Source organism: Arvicanthis niloticus, chromosome 2, assembly GCF_011762505.2.
Source record: "Arvicanthis niloticus isolate mArvNil1 chromosome 2, mArvNil1.pat.X, whole genome shotgun sequence".
In the NCBI taxonomy this organism is placed as follows: Eukaryota; Metazoa; Chordata; class Mammalia; order Rodentia; family Muridae; genus Arvicanthis; species Arvicanthis niloticus.
In genome coordinates this window covers 57,310,094-57,335,531 of record NC_047659.1, presented here as the reverse complement: position 1 = coordinate 57,335,531, position 25,438 = coordinate 57,310,094, and the positions used below count along the sequence as shown (strand labels likewise).

The 25,438-nt window shown below is 33.6% G+C and overlaps 1 protein-coding gene across 1 annotated transcript in view; it reads right to left on the bottom strand.

The window, feature by feature from the left end:
* Nucleotides 1-1,547: 1,547 nt before the first annotated feature.
* Nucleotides 1,548-25,438, bottom strand: part of Znf804a (zinc finger protein 804A) — a 206,202-nt gene continuing 182,311 nt past the window's right edge. The window contains 3 exon segments of the mRNA XM_034496828.2: nucleotides 1,548-8,613; nucleotides 8,616-9,742; nucleotides 12,153-12,283. Of these exon segments, the coding sequence (XP_034352719.1) occupies nucleotides 6,530-8,613; nucleotides 8,616-9,742; nucleotides 12,153-12,283 (3,342 nt within the window). The 3' untranslated portion in view covers nucleotides 1,548-6,529.

Here is a 25,438-nt window from a genome sequence, read left to right as displayed (position 1 = left end):
AATATCCTGAGTTTTAAATTTACTAATAAATGTCAGTTTAACAACTGAAAGGAACAGCAACAAAATAACATTACAATTGGAAAACACATAAAAATATACTTAGATGTCAAATGGTTATTATATTTGATAATATCTAAAATATATTTCAAATACTCTATAGTTTTTTTTCCACATTACCTAGGACATAGTGGTTTTTCAAACTTTATGTTCTGGATACTTGGATTGCCTGTGTGTGTGTGTGTGTGTGTGTGTGTGTGTGTGTGTGTGTGTGTGTAGTACATGGTAATATTTCTTGCCTTTTCTGTTTCAGCTGTTCTTGGAATGAGAAACCATTTAATAAGACCTATAATCGGTTTTAGGCTTATCATTGTCATATGAAGATTGATTTCCTGCCAACTCACTTAAGTCAAAGTAATAGCCACTTGTAAAACTGTTGAAATAAAAGATAAGTTGAATAAAATAAGAAGATTAGTTGAATCTCAGAGCATTAATTTGAATCTTACTTGTTTAAAATATGTAGAGAATTTAATATGTAGAAAAATTAGGACTATGAGAGCAGGCTTTTGGGGAGAATTCATTCTCCTTATATTAAGGATGTTATAACCCTTGAAAATTTAGACCAGAAATATGAACAGAATATGTTTAAAAGGTGATGACACTTGATGTCTGTCAATAGCATTTAGAAGTGATGTAATTAACTCAGATATGTAAGTAGAATTTCACAAGAACAAACAAAAGATTTAAGATATACAGTAAGTTTAGACCTAGATAGAGTGGTAGCTATTAAAATAACCAAATGGGTCAGGGAAGAACCTAAAAAAAAAACATTAATCTGCAGAACACACACACACACACACACACACACACACACACAGACACATACACACACGCATGCACACAAAACCACTGTCCTCTTCTCTTGGAAAGGTGAAATAAATAGGGTGTATTCGGAATTATTTAATCAGAAGGTTTTTTTACAATAGAAGCTAACTTATTATGTTAAGTCACCAAAGTACAAGAAAATGACTTGTATGAGTATAGGGATTTTTCTCCTAATTTACTATATTTTGGATTTTAGCATAATGCAAATTCACATATGGATAGTTACAACTTAATAATAATAATTATTGAAGAGGACAAAAGTTACATTTCTAGAAGCCTCTTAATTTGAGGTTTATCAGGAAACCTCAATACGTAATGCATGAATACTCTCTAGAAAATTATCTTTCCTAATTTTAATTTAGATATAAGATTGAGAATAAAATTCAATCACTATAAAAGAATATGTCAAGTAAAACATAAATATGGGTAATTCGATGTAGAAGATAAAAGAAAATGTTTTGATATATATCTCTATATAGATATAGTGAATAATTTTTAATTTTAAATATATAGACTAGAATTCTGAAGACTATGAAGACAACTAAAATTTAGAAAACAACAATGAATTGAGTTGGGAAGCAATTTATATAAAAAGTTAACATGATTCAGGTAAAATGACAATTTTAAAAAGAAAAGGACTAGATAAGTTTGTGAAGATCTGTGTTTATTCACACCATAACCATGTTAAGATACAATTAATAAAACTATCAGATTATTTAAAAGTAAGAGATTAAAAGATAAAATGATAAGAAAAGGCTTAGGTGAACACTTAGGTTTTGCCAGCAGCAATGAAACTTGATTAATATTTCAAAGCTCATGTTTGAAGTAGTTGAAAGATCGTGTATAGCATAAGAAATGATGTGTCATTGTATGAATGTATTCAGTCCTCACTGTAGAGAGATATACACAGTCCACAAGACTTGAAGTTGGTGAGATAGATTCTAGTATTTTGCAGCCAAATGTGTATGTGGCTATTTCTGTCTTCAAGGCAGGATCTTGGGGCTCTACTCTCAATGTTACCATACCATAAGCCTTCATGTAGTTATATTTGTGAGCAAATGTAATGAATTGACTTGAAAGCTTCATGGAGGGAACTTCCTTTCTATGAACAAGTTATTGTGGTTTAGCTAAACAAATCTTAGAAAGGAAAAAAAGATACATAAAAGAAGGAAGAAGGAGAGCAAGAGGCAACAAGTGAAAGGCTCAGGTGAGTACAACGTTGATCTCTTTAACTGAATAATATGAGATGGCTTTAGATGCACAATTTTTTTCACCTTTGTGATATTACTTTTATCTGATAGATAATTTCACTAGAACATGTGTTAGCTTTAAATAACAATGTATTTTAAAAATTATATTATAACTACAGTTAAGGAGATGCCTGGAGTAAAAATGTATAGCAGCCTTGAATTCTATACTACATTCTGTATGGGATTAGAGATTCTTTTGTCATACAGGTTTCATTCCTCATCATTCATTATATGGTGTGTTCACTATGTGTCATATACTGCACTGTTATAGAGGGATTGTGTTCTAAATGATTGGATAAAAGAGGAAAGATATGCAACAGAGGAAAATATTTATAAAAATAATGTTGCACTGCATGTTATATGAAAATAGAATGCAGGAAGTTTTTTATGTGAGGAAGAGATTAGCTGAAGGGGAATTTCTCAACATAAATGACATTCTCATTGAGTATAGGTCTGCTTAGGTATGTGATGGTACATTAGAGACAAAAGAAAAGAACACTGAAGCCTGACTGATGATAGTCATACAAGCTGTGTAAACTAGGATAATGGACCTTAAAGAATACTGTATTAGATGGATGCCGACATGGACTTTACAGAAGAATTTTTTTTACATGACATATAAAGGATTCTAATGATTATATTGAAAGTAATAGAGCCTAAAATAAATTTAAAATGAAGCCTGTAATGTTGAGATTGAGTTTTTAAAGTAATAATAATAATAATAATAATAATAATAATGTGGGAGCTAGCTACACCTGAAGATGACTTATCCAAGGTGGAGCCTGATTGGAGACTTGACTGTAAAACAGTATTGACTTAACTAATTACCAAGGCTACACTTCAATAAAATGGATACTATTTCAAAAAATACTAAAGAAATTGAACCCAGTAAGTTGCTCAATATTTTGATATGGCAAAAAAAACTATGCATTATGGTTTTTACTTTAATAACATGTTTTAGTATTTTGTTACTCACAGAATTTATAAGTATACGACCAAAAAGCAGGTTTCAGTGGTATTCGTAAGAAAAGATGATTGGTTTGAGTTTTGAGCTCAAAATTTTGTGACTCAAGTAGAGATGTCTCATGTGTAACTCTTTTTAAGTAGACCACCACCAATAAAAAATTTGTAGAAAGTACTTGTTTAGTATCCATGAAATATGAAATCATAGATGATTCTTTCTTACTTTTCCTATAACTCCGTGGGTTTGTTTTTTGTTTGTTTGTTTGTTTCTTTCTTTCTTTCTTTCTTTCTTTCTTTCTTTCTTTCCTTCTTTCTTTCTGTGTGTTATGAATGTATATACTATATATTCATGTGGTATTTCCATGTGCTTGAGGGTACATGTATAGTGTATGCATATGCAAAGGCAGGAATAGTTTGACAGGGTCCTCCTCTGTCATTCTCATTCATTAGAGATATTTGGAATGTCTCATGGAATGTGAAATTCAGGTTTTGCATAGGCTTTCTGGCCAAGGTCCAGTAATCTGCAAGCCTCTACCTATCAACAGTAGTAGGGTTACAGAAATACAAGCCTTCATGCTACATTTTTTACCTGGATCCTCAGGATCAAAACTCAGTTCTCACTCTTGTGTCATGGGCTTTAATTATGACATCATCTCCCTAGCCCTGTAAAACCTTTTGTTAGCTGAGTATGATGGCATTTCACACTCATACTTCACTCTAAATTTGAAGTTATTCATCATGATTGGCACATATGTCATAGTAATAAATATAACTAACAGATCACAGATAGCATTTACAATAATGCAAGTCTGAAAAAAAATATAAGATTTCTGCTTTAGGGTGTTTAGGGTATTTTAGAAAAACCACTAGGAAGCATCCTATACTACTCTCATTGAAATCAGCCATTCTCTATTCCTGAAAATTTAAGCTTTAGCAGTCTGATTGCCCCACTGCTTGATGACTCTTTCTTAACTGTTTAATGATTTTCCACTCATTGCTGCTCTTGAACCAGTTGACCTGAGACACTTGATTGTAGGGTGTTATCAGGAGAGATGAGCCAAGTGTCTCCTTATAGTTCATATCTTTAACATGTATTGGATGAAAAGATAATATAAATAATATCTTAGGACAGTGTTAAATACAGAGATGAAGTTATAATCAAGATGACTTTGATAGTACTTAACTAAAGCTCAAGTCTCTTGTTCAACTATCTGTATCCATGACAACCTAACAATTTATCTGTCAAGTTCAACTACCACTCTTTTTACATAAGAAGTTTCCTCCACATACATTCTAAAAACTCCTGCCATTCAATAGCAAAAAGCCTACATAGTCAGTCTAACTTAAAGGTTAAGTAAATCTAGCTAGGCACATGATTTAACAAGAACTTAAACAGTAAGAGAGCCACATCATTCAGAATGAAAACAGAAATGGAAATAACCTGGTGAGAGACAAGAAGACATACAATTGCGTATAACATGAGCTGCAGAAAGAAGCTCTTGGAATTATGAATTGCAAGATATAAACAAGATGTAAAATTAGACAATCTTGAAGATAGGCATAGGGTGGTGGAAAGTAAAATGTACATTGTAATGTCCAACAGTTTGTATTTGGGGCAGCATAAGCAAAAAATTGTCCTGAAGTATGGAAAACAATTTGGGTCAACATTTCCCATTAGATGTCTTCACCTACTTTTTCTTCAAAAATATTTTGCTTGGAGAAAAAAGTCATCTGTTCAAAATTAAGTTTCCACTTTGGGAACTTAATATGTTAAAGCATTTTGAATAAAGTTACATGCATCCTATTTCTGTCTATTTATTTGGCAATCATCAATAGGCACATTTAGTTCATTACAAGCATTTTTAGCAAAACATTAAAGTAAATTATTAATATAGTAAATAATAGTGAAAATAATTTTCCTAACTTTTCCCATTGGCTCTTACTTAAAATAAAGCTCAATATTGATTTATATGGCATGGCAGATGCCATATGTTCTGTCTTTTAGGTTCATCCGTTTTATATGAATAAAATTTTCTCAGAACAGGACTGCATGAAAGTTGAAGTCTATTGTGTTGTCTGCTATGACAAGAATTCTAAGATTTGCATCTGATAAGATGACCCACTCTGACTCATACATATAAAGACTTCTTATCAGCTGACATTCATTGGAGCAGAGACAACTAAGAAACTGCTTGGGAAATTGTGCTCCTCCAAGGTTTTCCAATAAATATTTGCTATTCATTAACAGTGGGGTAAAATGTAATACTGAGCTAATTTCAAATAAATTAGAATCTAAAAGGCTGCTTAAAACTTGAAAAGAGGTCAGGAAACTATCTACAGTCATTGCTACCTGATTGGGAAGGACATTACATATGTGACCACTAGAAAGAATCACTGAAGGAACAGCTATTGCTCTTCACTTTCCCCATGTCTATATTCTGAAGAGTATATCAAGACACAGACAATGTTTCTGCAATTGATCTCAAAATGTCATTTAATAGTGAATTACTAAAATTGAAATTATTATTTAATTTATGTCAATATTTTCATATATATTTCCTATAGGACTTAATATGAATAAACTAAATTTAAGAATATTAATATTCAAAAACTTTATGAGCAAACTTATATTAGTTGACAGTTCTGCTTTAGCACTCTTATGGGTGATAATATATATTCTGAATGATTTTTAGACTATTGCATTTTCAAATTGTAAAGTTGCTTAAATATAAATTTCCTTGGTTACTGTCTAAATTCATGGCCAAGAAATGCAGTAAGACTCAATATAAGCAGTGTTGTATGAAATGGAGACACCAACAATTACACTGCATATTATATTTGCTGTGATAGATGACAACATTTAAATGTGGCATAACTCTGATGACACTTGGTTCTTGGTGATTGTTCGATACCACTGGGCAGAAGAGAATCATAAAGAGAACACAATTTCCAATACTACTCAATCAGTGAAGACCACCTAAACACCAAAGTTTGATTTACTTAAATAATTAACAAAAATTTATTGCAAGAGATATATTTCACTGAATTTACAGTTTCAAGGAACATGGTACAAAACAAATAGGGTCATCAGCTTTGTCTAAACATTAAATAGGTGCAAATACACAAAGATTAGAAAAAACAAGGAGCATACTTTACAACATAAATTACAGTACTATAAATATATTTTATGTACATTATACATACTCTTAAGACATCATTTTAATATACAGCATATATTGTATTGATTCTCAAACTATTCAGTGCTTTAATAATATTATATATCAGAAACTTTAATAATTTATTAGCATCATTACACTTACAGTAAATGGTTTGAAATAAGGCCAGCTTTGGCCAGTTTATTCTGTCAAATAGCCAATTATGCACGTAGATAAACACCTACTCATAATATGTTCTTTTTTTCTTTATGGTGGTGACTAGAAGAGGGGCTGGAGGGGAATGACAGTTGGATGTGGTGAAAGCAATGAAGGAAAAAGTGCATGGGGTAAGGGTGGAAAAGCCAAGTGGCTGGGGTGAAGAACGGATGTAGGGATGATTGGCATCTGAGGAGAAGCAACCAAAGCTGGCTGACCACCAGGACAAAGTCTAGGTCCTACAGTTCCTACGGAGATCTGAGGTATAGATGTTCTGGCGAGAGCAGGAACTTGGGGAAGGAACTGTTGGTGTGGCTGAAGCACTTTGAAGGTTCCTGCAGCTGCGGCTGCAGCTGCTGCAGCCGCGGCTGCAGCATGATGCTGTAAAACAGTGTGATGGATAGTGGTTACAGAGGTAGAACAAAAGGGCCGCGGCAAAGGCAAAGGCTGCACAGGAGTGTTGGGAGGAGGCAGGGGAGCCGGAGGAAAGGTAAATTTGACCTTGTTGGTCAGCATGTTTGGCTGAATAATATGCTGGTAGACCTCACATGGTAGGTGTTTTAACTTGTCAGGGTTTTCTAGTGGAATCAATAAAGCTTGCTCTGGTAAAGCTAATGGAGCCAGGATTTGCTCTGTTGTTACAAAGGTATGGCCGCTGACATGTGCTTCCTTGAACTGTAATGGTGGCTGGGTGTTAAGGATTCCTGAATTATAACACAGCCATTCTGTTGATGCCTCGTTTGTCTTTCTCTGTGGAATGGTCTCGGCCAGCTCATAACGGCAAATGTACGATTTAGCCTGTGAGTGTCTAAAGTTCCTTTCAGTATTAGGCACCTTGAAAGGAATTTGCTTTTCGTTATTGTTTGTAGTCTGACTTCTTTGATTGTGTTCAAGCAAGGTATTGTCAGTCGTGCCATTTGGTGGGTCCCTTGTAACATTCTCAGGTGTAGCAAGATCATTGGAAGCCTGTGATGAGTCACATGGAGTAGTCTCTGTTACTGAATTCTTCTCATCTTTGACACTGGTTTCCGAAGGAAGTGGATTATAAGGCTGAAACTTTTCTTTGACTTCTGTTTGCTCTGTGTTTTCAGAGTTCTTCTTGATAATTATATTTTCTTGTGGTCTTATGTCCTCTTTTATGCCTTCCTTTGCTAACCCATCTGGGTGACTCAAAGAAGAACTACATTTCATGGTATAATTTGAATTGTCTTTTATTTTCGAAGTTCTATCTCCAATGTGGAGTCTGCTTCTTTTTCTCCTTCGTTTCTTCTTAGGCTGACAGGAAGTGAATGAAGCACTTGGTGGCCTCAAGTATTCTTCTCCTAAATGACTTTGCTGATTTAAACTTTCATCTGAGGAGTAAGAACATGAATGTTGTCTGCGTTTCCGATAAATTCTTTCTGCATCATTTGTGAGAGAACTGTAACCTCTTTTAACAGGCTGATTCTGAGTCGGGCCTTTCACATGTCTTTGAGCAGCAAAACACCCATCATCCTCTTGACTTCTCGATGTTTTGGCTTTCCAACAACAGTAAGTTCTGACATATGTTAAGTTTTGTTTCACAGAACGTATCATTGGTGGATTTGCTTGTTCATTTACAACTGTTGCATTGTTTCCTCTATGGTTTTGAGAACCAAGAGCATCATTGTTGCATTCAGTGTTCAATGTTGTGTTTGTTGTTGTCTCATTTTCATCTAAATGTGTAGATGCTGTCTTGGGTCTTTCATCTGGCAGCTGATGTAAGTCTGACATTAGTTCTGGACTCTTTGGCTGCCTTTCCAGAACTGGTTCCAGCAGATTCTTCCTGCCCTCATCAGTGCACTGTCTGTCCATTTCTGTTTTGCCAGACCCTTCAGGTTCTTTGGTTGACTCCCCATGATGATACCGACATAACTTTCTTCTCTTTTTCTTTCTTCTACTTTTATGAAACCAGTGCTCACGGGTTTCCTTCAACCTGATTTTGTTATATTTCTCATTTAGAGTGTCTCGTTTAGTTTGACATCTAGTAAAACTGTATTTGTTTGCTTTTCTGTTCTTACAGGAAATATTTTTGTACCTCTGACCCACATTCTCATTCTGTTCTAAATCACAACCATTAGACAAAATGTGGACGGCGGAAAGCGTAGTAACTTGAGGGTAATCATTTTACTACTGCCAATTTCATCATTTGGTTCTCTCCCAATTGGTACGTCACTGCAATCAGCCTGTGCGCCTTTGCAGCAGTCCTCCTTCTGTTGAGAGCAAAGGTCATTTAGAGTTAGTTTATTTTTATCTTGATTGCTGTTTAGTTTAGTGGACTTGAAATCAAAACAGAGTGGATTACAGCTATAAGATATTGATGGCTCTGTAGTAGTGTAAGCGAGCATTTCTGATGGCCACTGAAGCACTGTTGATCCAAGTTTGTTAAGTACAGGGACAAATGGATCACATTGTCTTTTACATACATCTGGTCTTTTTGTCAACCTGACGCCTTCTTCTGCATTACTTGAAGGTGGCTCATGACCAATTTTATTTCTAGTTTCCATTTTGGTTACATCATTAATCATGCTTTCCTCTGTGGTTGTCTGTGCTGATGTGCAGTCATCAGGCACAGTGGGATTCTTTTCTGTGATGTCTGGATTGCTATTACTCACAGGGCCATCTTCATTTACAATAATAGCTTCTACTGATATTTGGTCTTCAGATGGTGCTAAATTTTGGCAAGTATCTGCATCAGAGCATGCAGGGAGTTGAAGCTGGCAAAATGAAGTAGTTAGCAGTGTGTTGTTTTCATTAGTGGTTATCTTCATCTCTTCAGTTTGAGCAGTTGCTTTGTCAGTACACATGACCTCTGGTGGAGGAGAGTTAGCTTTCTCCTCAGAACTCAGAATCTCACATGTTGGTGATGATAGTTGAAGATGACAAGTGCTGGGGACAAATCTAGTTTTCCTGCAGTGTTCTTTCTCCACAGAGGATTCATCACTGTATTCTGAGAAGGCTGCAGCAGAGGAGGATTCCAGCTTCATTGAGGCTTTCTTTGGAAATGCAAAGGAGAAGCCAATTCTGTGTCTGTGGAGAGCCTGGGTTCGATCCCCAATCTGGCAATTACTTGCTCCCCAGTTACTTGCAGTTTCTGTTTCTGCTGGAGCTGTAGCAACATCTCTCCCCTTCTCTTCACTATGAGGCAAATCTTGCTGGTTGTTAACTGGATCCACACTCTCTCTTTGGGAAACTTCATTGAGATTTTCTCTCACGGTAACAGTCGTTGACTTGAACATGGGGCCACTTCCAGGAGCACTACAAAGGGTGGACAATTGTAAGTTAGAAAGCAAGTTTAATAAAATCTATTCAATGACTCATTTCTCAGATATATAATTAAATGTTTTTTGAAAGTTTTCAAATTTTTATTAATTAATTTTATTGACTGTTACTTTTATACATGTAGATAATATACTCTCATCACTTTATTTATCACTTCTTTTTAAACATCCTTCCTGTCCACATCAAGCTCCTGCACCTCACAATCTCTAAAAGTCCTTTTCCTGGGTTCCTGGCTTTTTGGATCTTTTGGTGCCCTTCTTAGTTTATCCAGGATAGTTTGTGCAGTCGTTGGATTGGAAGTGTTCATTGGCTCCTGTTGGAGATAGTAGTGGGTACAGAGCAGAAGGCAATGATTATCCTGGTTCCCAAGTCTCTCAGTAGCAACTAGTTCAGCAAGAAAAATGACAATTTGTCCTTCTTCATTGGTACCTGACTATTGATGGAGCCATGTGTTTCAAAATCCAACATCTATCATGAGTCTATGACTAAAATTTAAATGTGTGTTATAAAGTTATTTTATAGGGTGAAGCTACTATTCCTAAGTGTTTTAGCAACACTTTTTGTGGGGTTTTTTTGGTTGTTATTGTTGAGGTAACCTAGACTTATTGTCTAGGAATGCTGTCTAGAGTTGTAAACAACAATATACACGAGCTCCTTATGTTCACAATCACTGCTTCCCAGTCAACGTTTTGTATCCAATGGCCTCTTCATGGAGAATTATATACAATATTCTACAGTGAAATTATTTTAAATTTGCAGTAATTTTTACCATTGATATCATAAAACAGATACCAAATGACAAAATAAAAAAAAAAAAAAATATCACCCTAATCAAGATATTAGAAAGGCTCGAAATGCTTTCAATGATTTGTCTCAGCCAAATTTCATCAAATCTTTTTCCCCAAGAGTTGTCTGTCAACTAAGTTACCTAAAAAAGCTAGTATTTTAGAGTCACTCTAAAGTTGTAAGTTATGTTATAAAATGTAGTCCTATATAATAGAACACTATTGACCTAAAATATGAATTAGATTCCAACTAAGTTTTGGCAATATATCATACATGCCGAGTTCTTATTTATAAAAGAGTTTAGCCTATGTATATTATGGGAAATCTTTAAACTTTATCTTAATATTAAGGATTATTTTAAGAGCAATTTCATCCCATTGTAAAGGTTTGTTTTAAAGAAATTTCAAATGGCCATAGCTGATTTCTAAAATCCCTAAAACAGCATATATTTGTCTTGCCTGTCTTGCTTCTAAATAACATTACCATCTTTTATGTACAAAATTAATGGGATGTTGTATCCATGAGAGATATTGTCTATAAAAGTTTTAATGAAGTATTAGAGATTATTTATATATTATAAATGCACCTTTCTTAGTATATCAGAAGCTACATGAACATTTTACTTATACAACATTTTATTGTGTAGTAATTAGTTCCCAAGATGCTATATAACTTTGATTTACCTCAACTCTGCATCTAATTCCACAACAGTAAACAGATCTCATTACTATAGCTGAGCAACTCTTTCTTTAAACAGTTCCACATGGGATTTAAAAAAAAATTTCATATCATTTTTAAAATTTAAATTTGGATTTCTTAAAAAAATTTTGTAATTCAAAATACTCCATGACAATATTCAACATAAAATCAATTTAGCACAAAATCTTTGTTATAGACAGTAACAAGGGAGACTTCATTTGTTGAGAGAAATAAGGGCACTTTCCAAAGAGATTTCTTTTAATAGCTGTGCCCTGGCTGGGCTTGTGAGGTCTGAATTATAACTCTGTTCACATCTAACAGCTGCTCAGCATGAGACACGGGTCAAAGTTTAAGAGCTGTGAACTTCTAACAGTCCAGCTATAGCTTATTCACAGGGAAACTAATTTTGAACTGCTTCAGAAGTGGCAGTATCTTCCTGACCTCGTTTTTCAAATTTAAAAGTAATTTCAAAGAAATGTTCTCCAAATTATCATTAAAAAAATAAAATAAGATTTTTCTCAAAAACGCTTTTTCCCCCCAAGAGTCAGGAGATAGAGCTTTGCTTGCATCTTCAGTCAAATGGTTTGAATTTCATAAAAAAAAAAAAAAAAAAAAATGGAACAGCTTTCAATTAAGATGGCTTAGATATAGGCTTCAACCGATGCAAAATATACTTTTATAAGCTGAGATTACACAGTAATTTTGGAGTTTTTGTGAAATGTGCATTAAACAGGTATTTGCATGAAATTCAAATTACTCTTTACTTCTACAGAAGGCCATGAAAACATATATGCCTTTTTCTCTGTACTGAAATAAATAGGTTTATGCCCTTTATTTCTAACTCCCGCAGCTATTTTCTGAGTGTATTTTAAGAAAAGTTAACATTTCATTATACACTCACCACACAGTTTCCTTTCTTAGCTCGGCCAGCTTGTGAAGACGTTGGAGTGCCTTTTCCTGTTTTCTTTCATCCTTCCTGGATTTAGATGCTACATTTCGAGCAAATTCTCTCTGCTTCAGTTCTTTGAGCCTCTATTAAAAAAATATGGAAATAATTAATAGTATCTCTGTTGAGAGCAACTTTAAAGATATATTGTTGCAGGGGCTTTTCAATACGTTGACTTCATCAAAGAAATACATAGCGTCAATCAAAACCTGTTTCTAACTTAAATATATTCTTCCACTTTACTTTTTAGAAAAATGCCCAACCATGAAATTTTATTACTGTGAAAATTGCATCTGTGCCTTAGGTATATTGAAATTGCAATCTTTCTTCTCTTCTTATTGATTATTTTATTCTAAGTATCTTTCCTTAGTTTAGAAGATGCATTACACACTTTTTTTTAACCCCCCAAGCTTCAAACAAATTCAATACATTTATGGATTTTGATTATAAAATAAAACCTCTTTTACTTGAGTGTGTTCTGCACTAGAATGTGATGCCATAAAACTGGAGGCAAATGATTACCACTGAAGTGATTTAAAAACAATCTGTATGTCAAAGGCCAGGAACTTTTCTCAAATCAAGGTTTTTAGTTAAAGTGTTAATTTTGTTTGGGAAATTATTGTGTTGAACATTGTTGTTTTAATCTGTAGTGAAGGAGATTCTTTTCAAGGGTGAAAGCCAGAAAAAAAAATGCTAACACACAAGAAGAAAAGCAGTAAGTAGTCACAAGTATGATGTGACTGAAGAAATATCAAAGGGGTCCATCCTCGGTTATTTTAACTCTGGTTTCTTATGGAAATGATGTCTAGATTTAAAAATGATTGAAATAGTATTTTGTCAGTAGTTTATGATGTGCTAAAATTGTGATGAATTGTATTTTGAGAGTAGAATTCTAGAACAAATCTTGAAATGTATATATTTTATAATGGTATTGAATAAAATTTCAATATATGCTGTATGCATGTTCACTGACCCATACTATAAACTTAGAAAAATGACTTGTATACAAAAGAGATACTCAATGAATATTTATTAAATTTGTAGGTTAATTGCTTATAGTATTCAAATCAGGAAATTTCTATACATATATCATACAAGTATTGACTAATCAATTTAACTAAAGTTAAACTCTTGTTGGTCACAGACTTAACTTGTAATTTAATCCATATAGCATCATGTAACTTCACCTACTTTGCAGATACACACATATTCATGTTCAAGTGACTTCTTATAATTTTGTTAGTGCATATTGTCGGTAGATGTACACATTTATGTAACCCTTTCTACCCTTTATTTTTGTGTTATATTCTTTTATTTATTTAATTAGCATAATCATTTTGAGTTTTCTCATTAGCAATATGCTTCTTCAGAATGAGTTCTTGAAGTATTATATATAGACTTCAGTTGACCCATGTCATTAATGTCGACTATAAAACTTAGTCACAGAAGATTTGAGGTAACTATAAATTACAAGATTCATTATCTTGTTTTGGATATAAAATCAGAATATAATAAGTCAATGACAATGTTTTGCTCAATTTTAGGAATCAATAGTCTTGGTCATTACTAGTTCTTAGAAGTGAAATATTAGGTTCTAAACATCAAGTAAGTAAGAAAGAGATTTTTAGTTCTTTAAATAAAGTTTCCTAAATCGTTAATTTTATATACATAATAAATAGTTTTAATAAATATATATAAACATGTATGCATCTATAATTAATAAAATACATGTCATGAAAGGGGTTTGAACTAGTAAGCTTAAATTCCATTAAAAAGATAGAAAAATGATTCTTCCACTGACAGAAGGGCTGAGTTACAAACAAGAAGAGAAAATTTTAAATTATGTTAAGATTTAAAGTTTTCTCATACTGTTTTACTTCAACATTTTCTCAAAACTGCAAACAAAACTTCTTTAACCATTTAATGCATACTTTAAACTCATGTACATCATAGATAAAGCATATAAAAATATTACTAATATTGTATAGTAGATTTTGAGAGGATATTTGATGTGGGTGAAAGAAAGGGTTGCAGGGATATGGATAGAAGAGGAACTATTTCAAATACAGCGATTAGGGAATTTACTGTTATATTAAAACTTTGATTTTGGTATAAACTCAACACTTAAAAATAGTTCACAGTTACTAGTTTTTAGTAGGCTTGCCACTTTAGTAGTCAAATTTCTTTTATCTGGAAATATGGCTGAGAAAAAATCTCTTTTAGAGTTCCTCAGATTAACTGATATAATTCATGTCCATCCAAAATCTATAGTATTAAAAAAAAAGGGCTAGATTTTTTTTATAGAAAAAGAAAGCCATTTTAAGCAACTGGAGCCTTCTATAAACTTTATACAAATTGCCTTTTGTCAGCATCTTCAGAGTCAACAGGAATGACTCTTCATTGATTTAAATCTCATCTATGAATCTGCTTCATGACTTTGATCAGTGAGAAATATGTCAAAGATTTCATTGCCAATCAAGATTATTGTATAAGGTATGACTAATTAGGAATAAACCTATGATATTTTCACCATGAGAGTGTTTATTACCATGGAAACATTAGAGCAGGGGTTGTTAGGGGGTAAGAAACAGTCAGAATATAGTCAGGACAGAATACAGACCTCGTTCATTTGATTACAGGTTTCATTTGTACAAAATTTGTTGGTAGCATTGATGTTCCTGGGCCGTTTGTTCATGAGGACAATGAAAAAAGAGGGACAATTTTCTGAAGAGAAAATGTGAACATAGGGCACGTGATACAATAACCATTTATTTCTAAGCAGATCACTGCTGCATTCTGAGACATTCCATAAGGATACTGATGGCTGTGAATCTTTCCAGTGGATCAAATGTCAAACAATGTGTGGGAACAGAAGAGAACCTGAATATAAGAACTCCTGAGTGAAAGTGTATGTTTGACATGGCATCATTATCTCAAGTGCAAACTCATAAAGAAGTTGCAAGGTCTTCTGTCCTCCATCCTACAGGAGTCAAGTCCATTTTCAGATAAGAAATGGCAAAATCTTCTTTCTGGCCAATGTTTAGGTTTTTTTTTGTTTTGTTTTTTGTTTTGTTTTGTTTTGTTTTTGAACCTGTAACTTACCATTTTATTTTATTGTTTTTTTGTTTTGTTTTTTTATTGGATATTTTATTTACACTTTGGATGCCATCCCCTTTCCTCCTCCCCCTCCCCCCATAGAAAACCCCTATCCCATGCCCCCTTTTCCTTTTTGCACTTACACATTTTTTTAAAAAAATTGTTAATCAAAGGCTTTATAAGTTTGGTATATAGTATTGTTTTTAAACCTGTCCATTGTTGCAACATAGTCAATAGAATAACCCGTGGTGAACAATGCCTTGAGAAAATGAGAAAGGTTCCAGGAAAAAAGGCACAGGGCCTTTTACCTTAGGTTCCGCTTGTTCCCTGGATTGTTCTTGGATGTGATTTCATGCATTCTGTGACAAATATTTATAAGGCATGTTTATTCTTGTCGGATGTCAGAATATAGTTATAGAACCCCATCTGGTCAGTAAACCCTGAATCTGGGTATATCCTTCTACCTTGCTTTTGTGCTTTTCCAGATATAAGGTATAATATGTGTCAGGCTATTCTGTTTAGTCTATCCTGAGAAAGTTTGGTAAAAAGCTGCTTTATTAATAGTTAGTATGAGTTTAATGACCTTTATTTGCATATTTTTGAACTCAATTTTTCTTGGATCACTGCATTGTTTTTATAATTTTCATATATACATGTACTCTGAAACTGAAGTACGATTGTTGAAAGAATTAAAATATAGTCTGCCCATTCCTTCAGGTCCTCAGTTTACAGGTCCAAGAGACAAGTTCTACACAGGGTGGCTGAAAAGTCAACAGCCTGTCATAGCTCTCCCCCCGGCTGTGGACAGCCTAAAGATTCCTTTCATACATAGAGTGATCTTACCAAGATTGATTCAGCTCTTCACCATAGATCTTGCCTTCTTGTTTATTCATATATAATGACCTTCTTCTTATTCAATTGTATATAATAACTCTGCTTCTCTGTTCAAATACATATAATAAACATTCTGAACTTCTGAGGTACTGTGGTTTCTCCATCAGAGAGTCAAATCTAGACCATTCCCAGATTTTCTTTTCTGTGTCTTTGTCTGTATTTGTATTTCGAAATTGGCAGTCAGGTTAAGCCCTGGAAGCCACATAAAGGACATGGCAAAAATAGACCCCATTGTTTATTTTATTTAAGAAACGAAGCTCTAAATTATATGCTAATTTATGAATTAAGCCCAAAAGATCTCATAATCTATCTGTCTGTCTTTGTGTTTGTCTATTATCCATTATCATCTATCACCTCTTCCTACTGCTTACACACACACTCACACACACAGATACACACGCACACACACACTCACACCCTATAACATGTACAAGGTAGGTTTTGTTTCTCTAGGAAATCCCAATGAATAAAAATTCTCACATGAAATTCTCACATGAAATTCTCACATGAAAATGATCATCCTATGTTGATGTTCTTGAGTCAATGTAAATTTTTTATTCACTTTCTTGGTTCTTTAATAGAATTCTATTTAATCCCCATTAACTGAATTGACGGCAAAATTCCAATGATTATGTGGACCTATTTTTTCTTCCTTCCTTCCTTTCTTTCTTTCTTTCTTTCTTTCTTTCTTTCTTTCTTTTTTTCCTACCTACCTGCCTTTTTTTTTTTTTAATTATCAAATCATAATCTTTACTTTTTAATACTGGGCTTATAAACACAAAAATGCAGGATGTGGGGAAAGGAATAACACAGGAACATAGGTGTTCAAGGGGAGTACAGATATCTTTCAGAACAGGGTATCAGCTGGGTGAAGATTCAAGGGACAGGTCACTATGACTCTGCCTATGATTCATTTTTCCTTATCTAAGTTGGCACTATCAGCCAAGGCTTGACTATTTACAAGATCTATGACTACTCAGCCTGGTAAATTTCCACAAAAGCTGCCTGTTTACAAAGAGCTTATAGCCATCTGTTTCAGTGTTTTTTCCACAGAGACCCAAGACTTCGTGTTAGCAGGCATGTATGCCAGGCCTATTGCTGATTTTAGGCTTATGGCTGATTTTAGGCCTTCAGTGTATAAGCAGGGCTGCCTCTGACATCTCCTCCCTTCTCCAAGATATCTTCTTTTTGTAACATTTAGAGAGGACATTTTTATTCCCTCTTCTTTAACCTTGATGCTTTGTTACTTCCAGTATTTGACTGTGATTCTAACAGGAGAGCTACCCACATTCTCAGTTGTTAGATTATCCTTCCTTTTAGCAAAGACATAGCTACTAAAATAAGAACATATATTAAAAATTTCCAGCCCCTCATGTCATAATTTATGAGTAGACACTTAAAATAATTATTTAATTTGAAAATAAAAAGCCAAAATTGAGAAATATTTTATTTATAGTTGATTAAAATGTATTTCTACTTTCTAGATGCATTTCTCCACAGTTCTTTTCAGCTATGTTTCTTCTGGAATAATATTTAAAGTTTTCTCTAGCATTTACATTCTATGACATACCTCTAATGGCATCTTTAGAATAGAATTGGTCAGTATAAAATAAAAATTATTTACATCAATAGTGGAAACAACTTAAAGTGTTTTACCTTTTATAAGTAAATCATTACTTGTTTCCCACAGTGTATCTGGTAACAGTTTCATATTTTACTATTATTGTATTAGTCACAGTTAATCTTTCCAAATGTTAGAACCTCAATTTGAATTTAGGAGAGCCGTTTTTATCAAGAATAGCTTCAGTGGCTTTTAAAAATCTAAGTATGCTTTTGTACCTTGTAGAGAAGAAACAGCCTCAAAGAGTCAGCATCTCCATTTTTAAATCAATTTAGCATTCTTGAAATGCACTGTGCAGTGTGATCTGTTAGAATGTTAGCAAATACATTTTATTTTAGAGATAGTATTCTAGTGGATGTTATCAGACTTCAAGGTGTAATTTCCTTCTAGTCATTATTTAATCAATGGCATTATGCTGAGTGATACTGTAGAAGTCGTTTTTATTTTTTTTATTTTTCAAATTTTGCTTCCCATTACTATCATGAGTGTGTATCACTTGGACTTTTCTCCTGGCAGCTTTAAAAGCATCTAATCTCTTAATGGCATATCAGATCTGAACAATATCTTTCCCCAAGGCCTCTCATTCTTTAGATTCCATTAACTCAAGGTTCTCTTTGTGGATAAAAACCTCATTCTAATTCTAATATAAAAGTCTTGGCAATCAGTGTGTGTTCTGTCGAAAACTGATTTTCCAACTATTGAGTTCATTTTCTTAAGTGCTGGATCAGAAGTGTCTACTGCATTGTAAGTGCTTATGAATGCTTATCAAATTGAATTGGCACAGGATGGCTGTGATTAACTTCCTCTTACAATAGGAGGCTTTGAAAATTTGCTAACAAAAATCTGGATAAGATCTTTAGTAGCAGAGTGAGAGCAATAGAAACTTCATTGTAAGAGACATGGACATGATTATTTTCAAAAGACCTGAGCCACTTGAATGAGCAGAGAATGAAGGATGATTGATTTATGGCTCAACTTTATAAATATATATTATGCATCTATTACCAAAAATGTTAAAAATTAAAATAATATTTCATATTCTTGGTCAGTAGTGTCATTTAAAATAAAAGAGCATGTTAATATTGCACAACATAATAACACATCTATATATTGAAGTGTATACAAATATAGACAATGTCTTTTATCTTCATAAGTCAAACTATATTTCATTTTAATTATCAACTAAAAATTGATTATTTAAGTATGTACTATCATTTTTAGTCATTAAATAGAGTACTTGAAAATCAAGCTTAAAGATTGAGGTGAATTTTACACCAGAAACAAAAGTTATTCTTTATTTTATGTTAATTCTACATAATAATAGTAAGTACATTATCTCAGATATTTTCAGTAGCTTTGAACATTCAGCAAAAATCAATATATCAGATAACACTGATGAAATCAACCTGAAAATTCTATGGATTTTTTTTTTAAATTTAGTTACACAAAACTAGGTGGTCTGCTTGGAATTCAATTATATACAAGCAACACTAAACAGACAGCAGGATTTTCCCTCTGAGACCTAATATTTCATTTGGCTGGGCAGTCACCTGGGCAAGAAAACTGTACTCAGGAAGGCCCAATCAGCATATGAGATACTGATTGATGGGAGGAATAGTAATCATCCTCTGACTGAAACAATGTTTCCCCTCCCAGAAGCCCTGCTTACTGTGTAGTCACTCATGAAGCTGCAATCATGCAGCTGTGATAAACTCACCTGCTTTTCTAAGTTACTCAGAAAACCATAATTTATAATTTTCTCTTAATTTTACCATTTCTTCTTTTTTCCTCCTTTCAGATACCTGCCCAAAGCCTGGCCATGATTTCTTGCACACTCTGGGCTTTCACATTATTCATCTATGAAGTTAATCTACATTCTTTCTATCATATGACCACTTACAAAACACATTCTTTTCTCTCTTCCTCTTCTCTATCTCCCTCTTCCAGGAATGTGCCAAGATTTATAACTTGCCTAGCTAAAAATGTTATATTAACCTTTTGTTATCATGTTTCGTTCACAGTCCACTCTTAAATTCTTTTGTTAAAAACAAACAAACAAACAAAACACCAAAAACCAAAACAAACAAAATAAATTCCCCAAGAGACATTGACATAATGTAGTGCCCCAATTTAAGGCTCCTCAAAATTTCTGTTAAGAGTCTATATTAAGTTTTATAAACACTTGTACTTTTATTCTTTTTACTCTTCTTAAAACCAAACAGTTATCAAACTGATTTATAACTTTGAGTCTGATACAAGATTTGCAAACTAAGGATAACAAAGAGCTTTTCCTCTCTTGAGTAACAAAACTGATGTAAACTTAGAGAATTTGTCTAGAAACTACTTAGTAATGGTGAATGCTTTTACTCACTGAGAGATAGTGCCAGCCCAAGAGAGGCCTACAACCAAAAATTATCTCCAAGCCCAAATTATAAAAACAATATGTATTTGTATTTCAGCATAAATGAATTTTTAGAACAAAGAATAATTTTACATACATACATATATATCTATTATATATATATACAAATTCATCTTCTAGTCTGTGGCATTAGTATTTCATGTGGAATTATTAGTTTTCCAAATGTAAATATATATAATTAGTTGAGCTATGTTTAGGAGATTGTGTGGTGTTACTAAGTGTCATTGTTCATCTAGGTGATATACATATGTGCAGTTAAAAATAAGTAAGTATAACATATTACTAACTAAGCTTTAGTAAACATAACACAGACTTACTGTACTCATCAAAAATTGATGTAATTTACAAACTTTTAAAGATCTAGTCAGTCATAATGTGAAATATAAAAGAAAAAAGCAATAATGATTTAATTAAAAGCAAAACACCCAACAATAAAATAGGAGAAGTGTGAAAAAATACAATTTGTTAAGCTGTAGATATAAAAAATACATTCAATTTTCTTATTTCCTACATAACTGCTCTATAACTGGTCACCTTCTTGACTTGAACTCACCAAAGATAAGATAAACAGTAGTCAAGATAAATAGTATTGAAACTCATATGTGGATGTACATTTTGGATAAATGCTAAGTGTTTTAAAATTTCATACTTATTTCCATTACTCCAGTCTATAACATTCTTTGCATGCTAAGATCAACCCCAGCCCCCACTATCCTTAGACAATACCAAGTTTTCTAATAACAGATATAAATGAGTCTTGGAGCCTAAACTTAACATGACACATTTTCCATTGGTTAGGACTCAGTAACCTACTTCAGGTGGTTCAAATCCTGTCTAAGTTATCACCAGTCTAATTGACACTTGGGTCTACTATTGCCCTCCGCCATGATCATTGATCCTGGGAATCTATCTTCATCCCCTTTTTAACTTGTGTTGATTACAAATTTTCAAAATTCCTCCCTGCAATAACACTGGAGGGTAAAGAGAAAGTTTCAGACTGAATGGATGGAATATTTAAATATGAAAATTTAAATATTATTAATATGTAATATTTAAATAATAGGTTGGTGTACTAACAAATCTTATTTTTTCAATATAGTCTTTTAGGAATCTAATTTGGCCTTGAGTGAGTTTCAAAACAACAGAGATTGAAATAGACCCAGAGAATTCCTTTTCAGGATCCCACATTTTTTTCATGGTCTCCCAATATTTTTCTTAGCTTTTTTTTTTTTTTTGAGAAGAAATATCATACAAAGTAATCTATCCATTTTCAATGTTTTGCTTTCATTCCTTTTGGATGGCTTTTAAAACTTGTTTTGGATCTAGAAGAATGTTTTTTTTTTTTGTTTTTTTTTTTTTGTTTCCCTATATCTTCTTGATCACAGAAGAACACAGATATCATTAGAAGTAATGAAAGCAGTAACCTCTCTGCTAACCTCCATGTTCTTTATAATTCTGGGCTCACATTACAATCATCTGGGAACCTTCAAAATAGAGAACCGGGAAAAATATGTTTTGTGAGTATGACAATGTCTGTGTGTGTGTGCGTGTGTGTGTGTAATTTCTCATATGATTTTATTTTGTTTTGTTTCTTCTTTGGCTTTTTAATACTGGGTTTCTCTGCGTAGCCCCAGATGACCTGGAATTTGCTTTGTATACTAGAATAAAAGGTGTGAGGCAGGACCAGTAGCTTTCCCTGTTGATCTTAAACAGTTTTCTTTGTTCTAAATCATGTTTACCACTTACAGAGAATATAAATACAGATATATTCATTCCTATAAATTTCAGAAGTATTATATTATATTCTGAGATGATTCTTATTTAAATAATGGAACAGTCACTTTTGGAAGAAATTCACTACTAAAATTCTGATATCCAAGAATTTACTGGTGCCAAATCCATATATAATGAGAATGTTAGATTTACACATTTATATTATTCAGAATCGATTTTCTTCTGAATAAATTGGATTTTATTAATGATAGTTCCCAGAAAGTTTCTCAATTTCCTCAAAACAAAAATATAAATAACTTTCCATAGGAAAGGCAAAAAACAGGTGCATACATTACTTTTCAAAGTAGATATCAGAAATAGATTTGTTAACTTATGAATATTAACAAAGTATAATAAAAATAAACCATGCAATTCCAAAGGTAATACCAACAAAACAAGTATAGTACTATGAAGAATCATCAGTTAGATGGCTAAGAGAGTAAAAATTATTTTTAGTATAAGCCTAATGACCTGAGTTTGATTTTGAGTCCCAAACAACTGGATCAGGGGCCTTTCCCAAACCTGTTGCCTGTGTGGGATATGTCCTTCTACCTGGGCTGCCTGGGCTGGCTTCAGTGGGAGAGGAATCACCTATCCTTACAGAAACTTGAAGTGCCAGGGTCCAGCATTGGGAAGATAACCAGCTCAGAGGAGAAGGGGATGGGGGATGGAGAAGTATTGTGGGAGGGGCTTACTGAGAGGGATCAGTGAGAGGGATATAAAGTGAATAAGTTAAAGAAAAATCCAAATGCTGTGCTACACATGTGTAATCCCAGCATTCCAGTGCTCTAAGAGGCAGAGAGAAGAATCATCTGCAGGTTTTCCCTACGGAAGAGCACATCAGTTGGTTGTCCAGTTCCAAAGTTATTTCTGAAAACATACATACAAGTGGCATTATGTGGATTGAATAGATTTTATCAGGAATATATATGTATACAGATAGAGACATATTTAAGAAGCTTTAGAGAGGAGAGAAATGTATTTGATTATAACATCAAAAGTGAAATGAAATGAAATGAATATAGTAATATATTTAAACAAATAAAAGAGTAATATTATGTTTAATTATATCATACACACACATGGAAAGTATTGGTATAATTTTACCATATATACATGCTATTTCCAATTCACCATTAATTTTATATGCTGGCACACAGATATGGAGAAATAATTTCTTTCTCAAGTGTCACTGAAGAGCAGTTTAAATCATTTAGAAATACTAAAATTTGTAAATAAAGCACTTCCGTTTTCATAGCCATAGAATTCTCTGCAGGAATAATACATCTCAATAACCTGGCCTGACCTTGACTTCCTCTCGGGAAGAACAAAGCAGCAAGCTGCAAGACTCTGAGTCTTGACTTGCTGAGGTGAAGGTCACTTCACTGCCTTTTGGGAGGTATTTCAGCCGCCGCTAAAGCAAAAAATCAAGATGTTTGAGGGGCTCTGGCACTAAAGCAATCATTCCCTGTTCTATCTCTCCATTGCATCAATGTGACAAATTTCTTACGGTGAAAATAACTCTGAATTGCCAATAGGCAGCCAGGGGAGTGGGCAGACTCAGTGTGACTTGACTTGAACAGCGGCTGAATAGGTCAAATTGCTTAGAGGAAAATCTTTTCTTTTAGCCTGATGCTGAGTGTTTGATCTTTTATTTTTATCTCAGAGAATAAAATTTAGAAGGATAATACTACTGAAAACCACTACATTCACATTTTATAAGGAGGAATCGCTTAAAATATGAAATAAATTATCAAGTACAGTACATAGTGATAATTGCTGATTATAGACTATGATTGATAACCCTGAATTTCTGAAATGCCTATCTAGACAGATCAATGAAATTCTATCTTCTAGACCATAGCATATAGAAGGAATAATAAAACCCTAGGAAAACTAAGATGAGAAAACCAATACACATCAGCAGTTGGTAACAGAATCAGTGTGAAGTACACACGTGACTAAGCTCCTCATTATACATCTGTTACATATTTACATGTTATTATTCATATGTATTTTCCTCATCAATACATATAAATATACTAATATATGAATTATTCAAAATTTAATAGATGTTTATATATATTTGGGTCAATATATAACTAGCAAACCCCATAAAATTTACCAAGATGTTGCCTTTAGATTTTCATCTTTCTTAACACTATCTTAAACTCTTTCTTTTTAATCAATACACATAATCATATTATTTGTTGTGAGGGCATAGAATCATCATAGCATGGTTATGGGGACACAGTGAGCGTGACATGGTATTAGAATACATACCAATCCTTAAAAGAATTCTATAATTTCTTACAGCAAGCTAATCTCCATGTTCTGAAAAATAGTTTCACAGTTTCCAGGAACAGTATAGGGCTTTGCACAGGATAGCCATGAGAAGACCACAAGAGTAAGATCAAGAAACAGACAGGGAACCAGAATGCAGAGATTAGTCTTTTGGGACATTAAGGCACCAGAGAGAGACCTGTATGGCATAAACTGTTTGGAGCTAGATCACTGTCAGTTTTATATAGGTCTGGAGTATAGCATACCAACCACTACAGTGCAGTACAGGTCTCTTTGTTTTAGACTTCTGCATGAACTATCTATGAACTTGGCCCTCATCAGCTTTGCTGACATATGTACTATTGATACCAACTGTCCCTTTATCTCAGGTATCACAGCAACTCACAGACAATTGAATTGATTACAATTGAATTCTAATGACTAGTTCTTCCAAGAGGCAAAGAATTAACCCTGTGAGGTGGACATAGATTGTATTCTACCAGCTTCAGGATACTCATGCACCTCTGATACTGTTTGGATACTTGTGTTGTGAAACTCCAAGACAGAATAATCTGTCTTTCAAATAAAAAAAAAAAATTCTTCAAAAAAAATCTATCTCACATTTAGGCAGCGCAATGTGGATCAAGATTGATTTTATAGGAAAACAGGGTGGTAGGCACATTGTCTTGGCACTTAGTGCCATTTGGTGAAACCTAACGCTACCAGATCTCAGTGACTACAATCTCCCTAAAGACCACAGCTTAAGGATGGAGCTTCCAGTACAATTTTTGTGGGCAAGATGGGAAAAACCTCCCCATTCCATTAGCATTCTTGCAGTGGCCTTGTGACTTGACTCTTCCTGTCATTATGCCTCCTAATACATGATGGGACTTAGTCTGATCCAGTGTTGCAATGAGCTGCAGAAACTCTTGCCCCATGAAGTGATAGCCCTTTCAGCCCAAGTGACTAGAGGTATGATATGAGTCAGAGGAAGGTCTTTCCATCGTTTATCTTCGCAGTGCTATCATGAAATAAATTCTGTATTGCAGACCACAGGTCAATAATTGAGCAAAGAACACAATATAACAATACCACAGGAAGTAAGCTATGGGAATAGAATCCACTTACTAGGAACTTCCCAATCTCATAGGG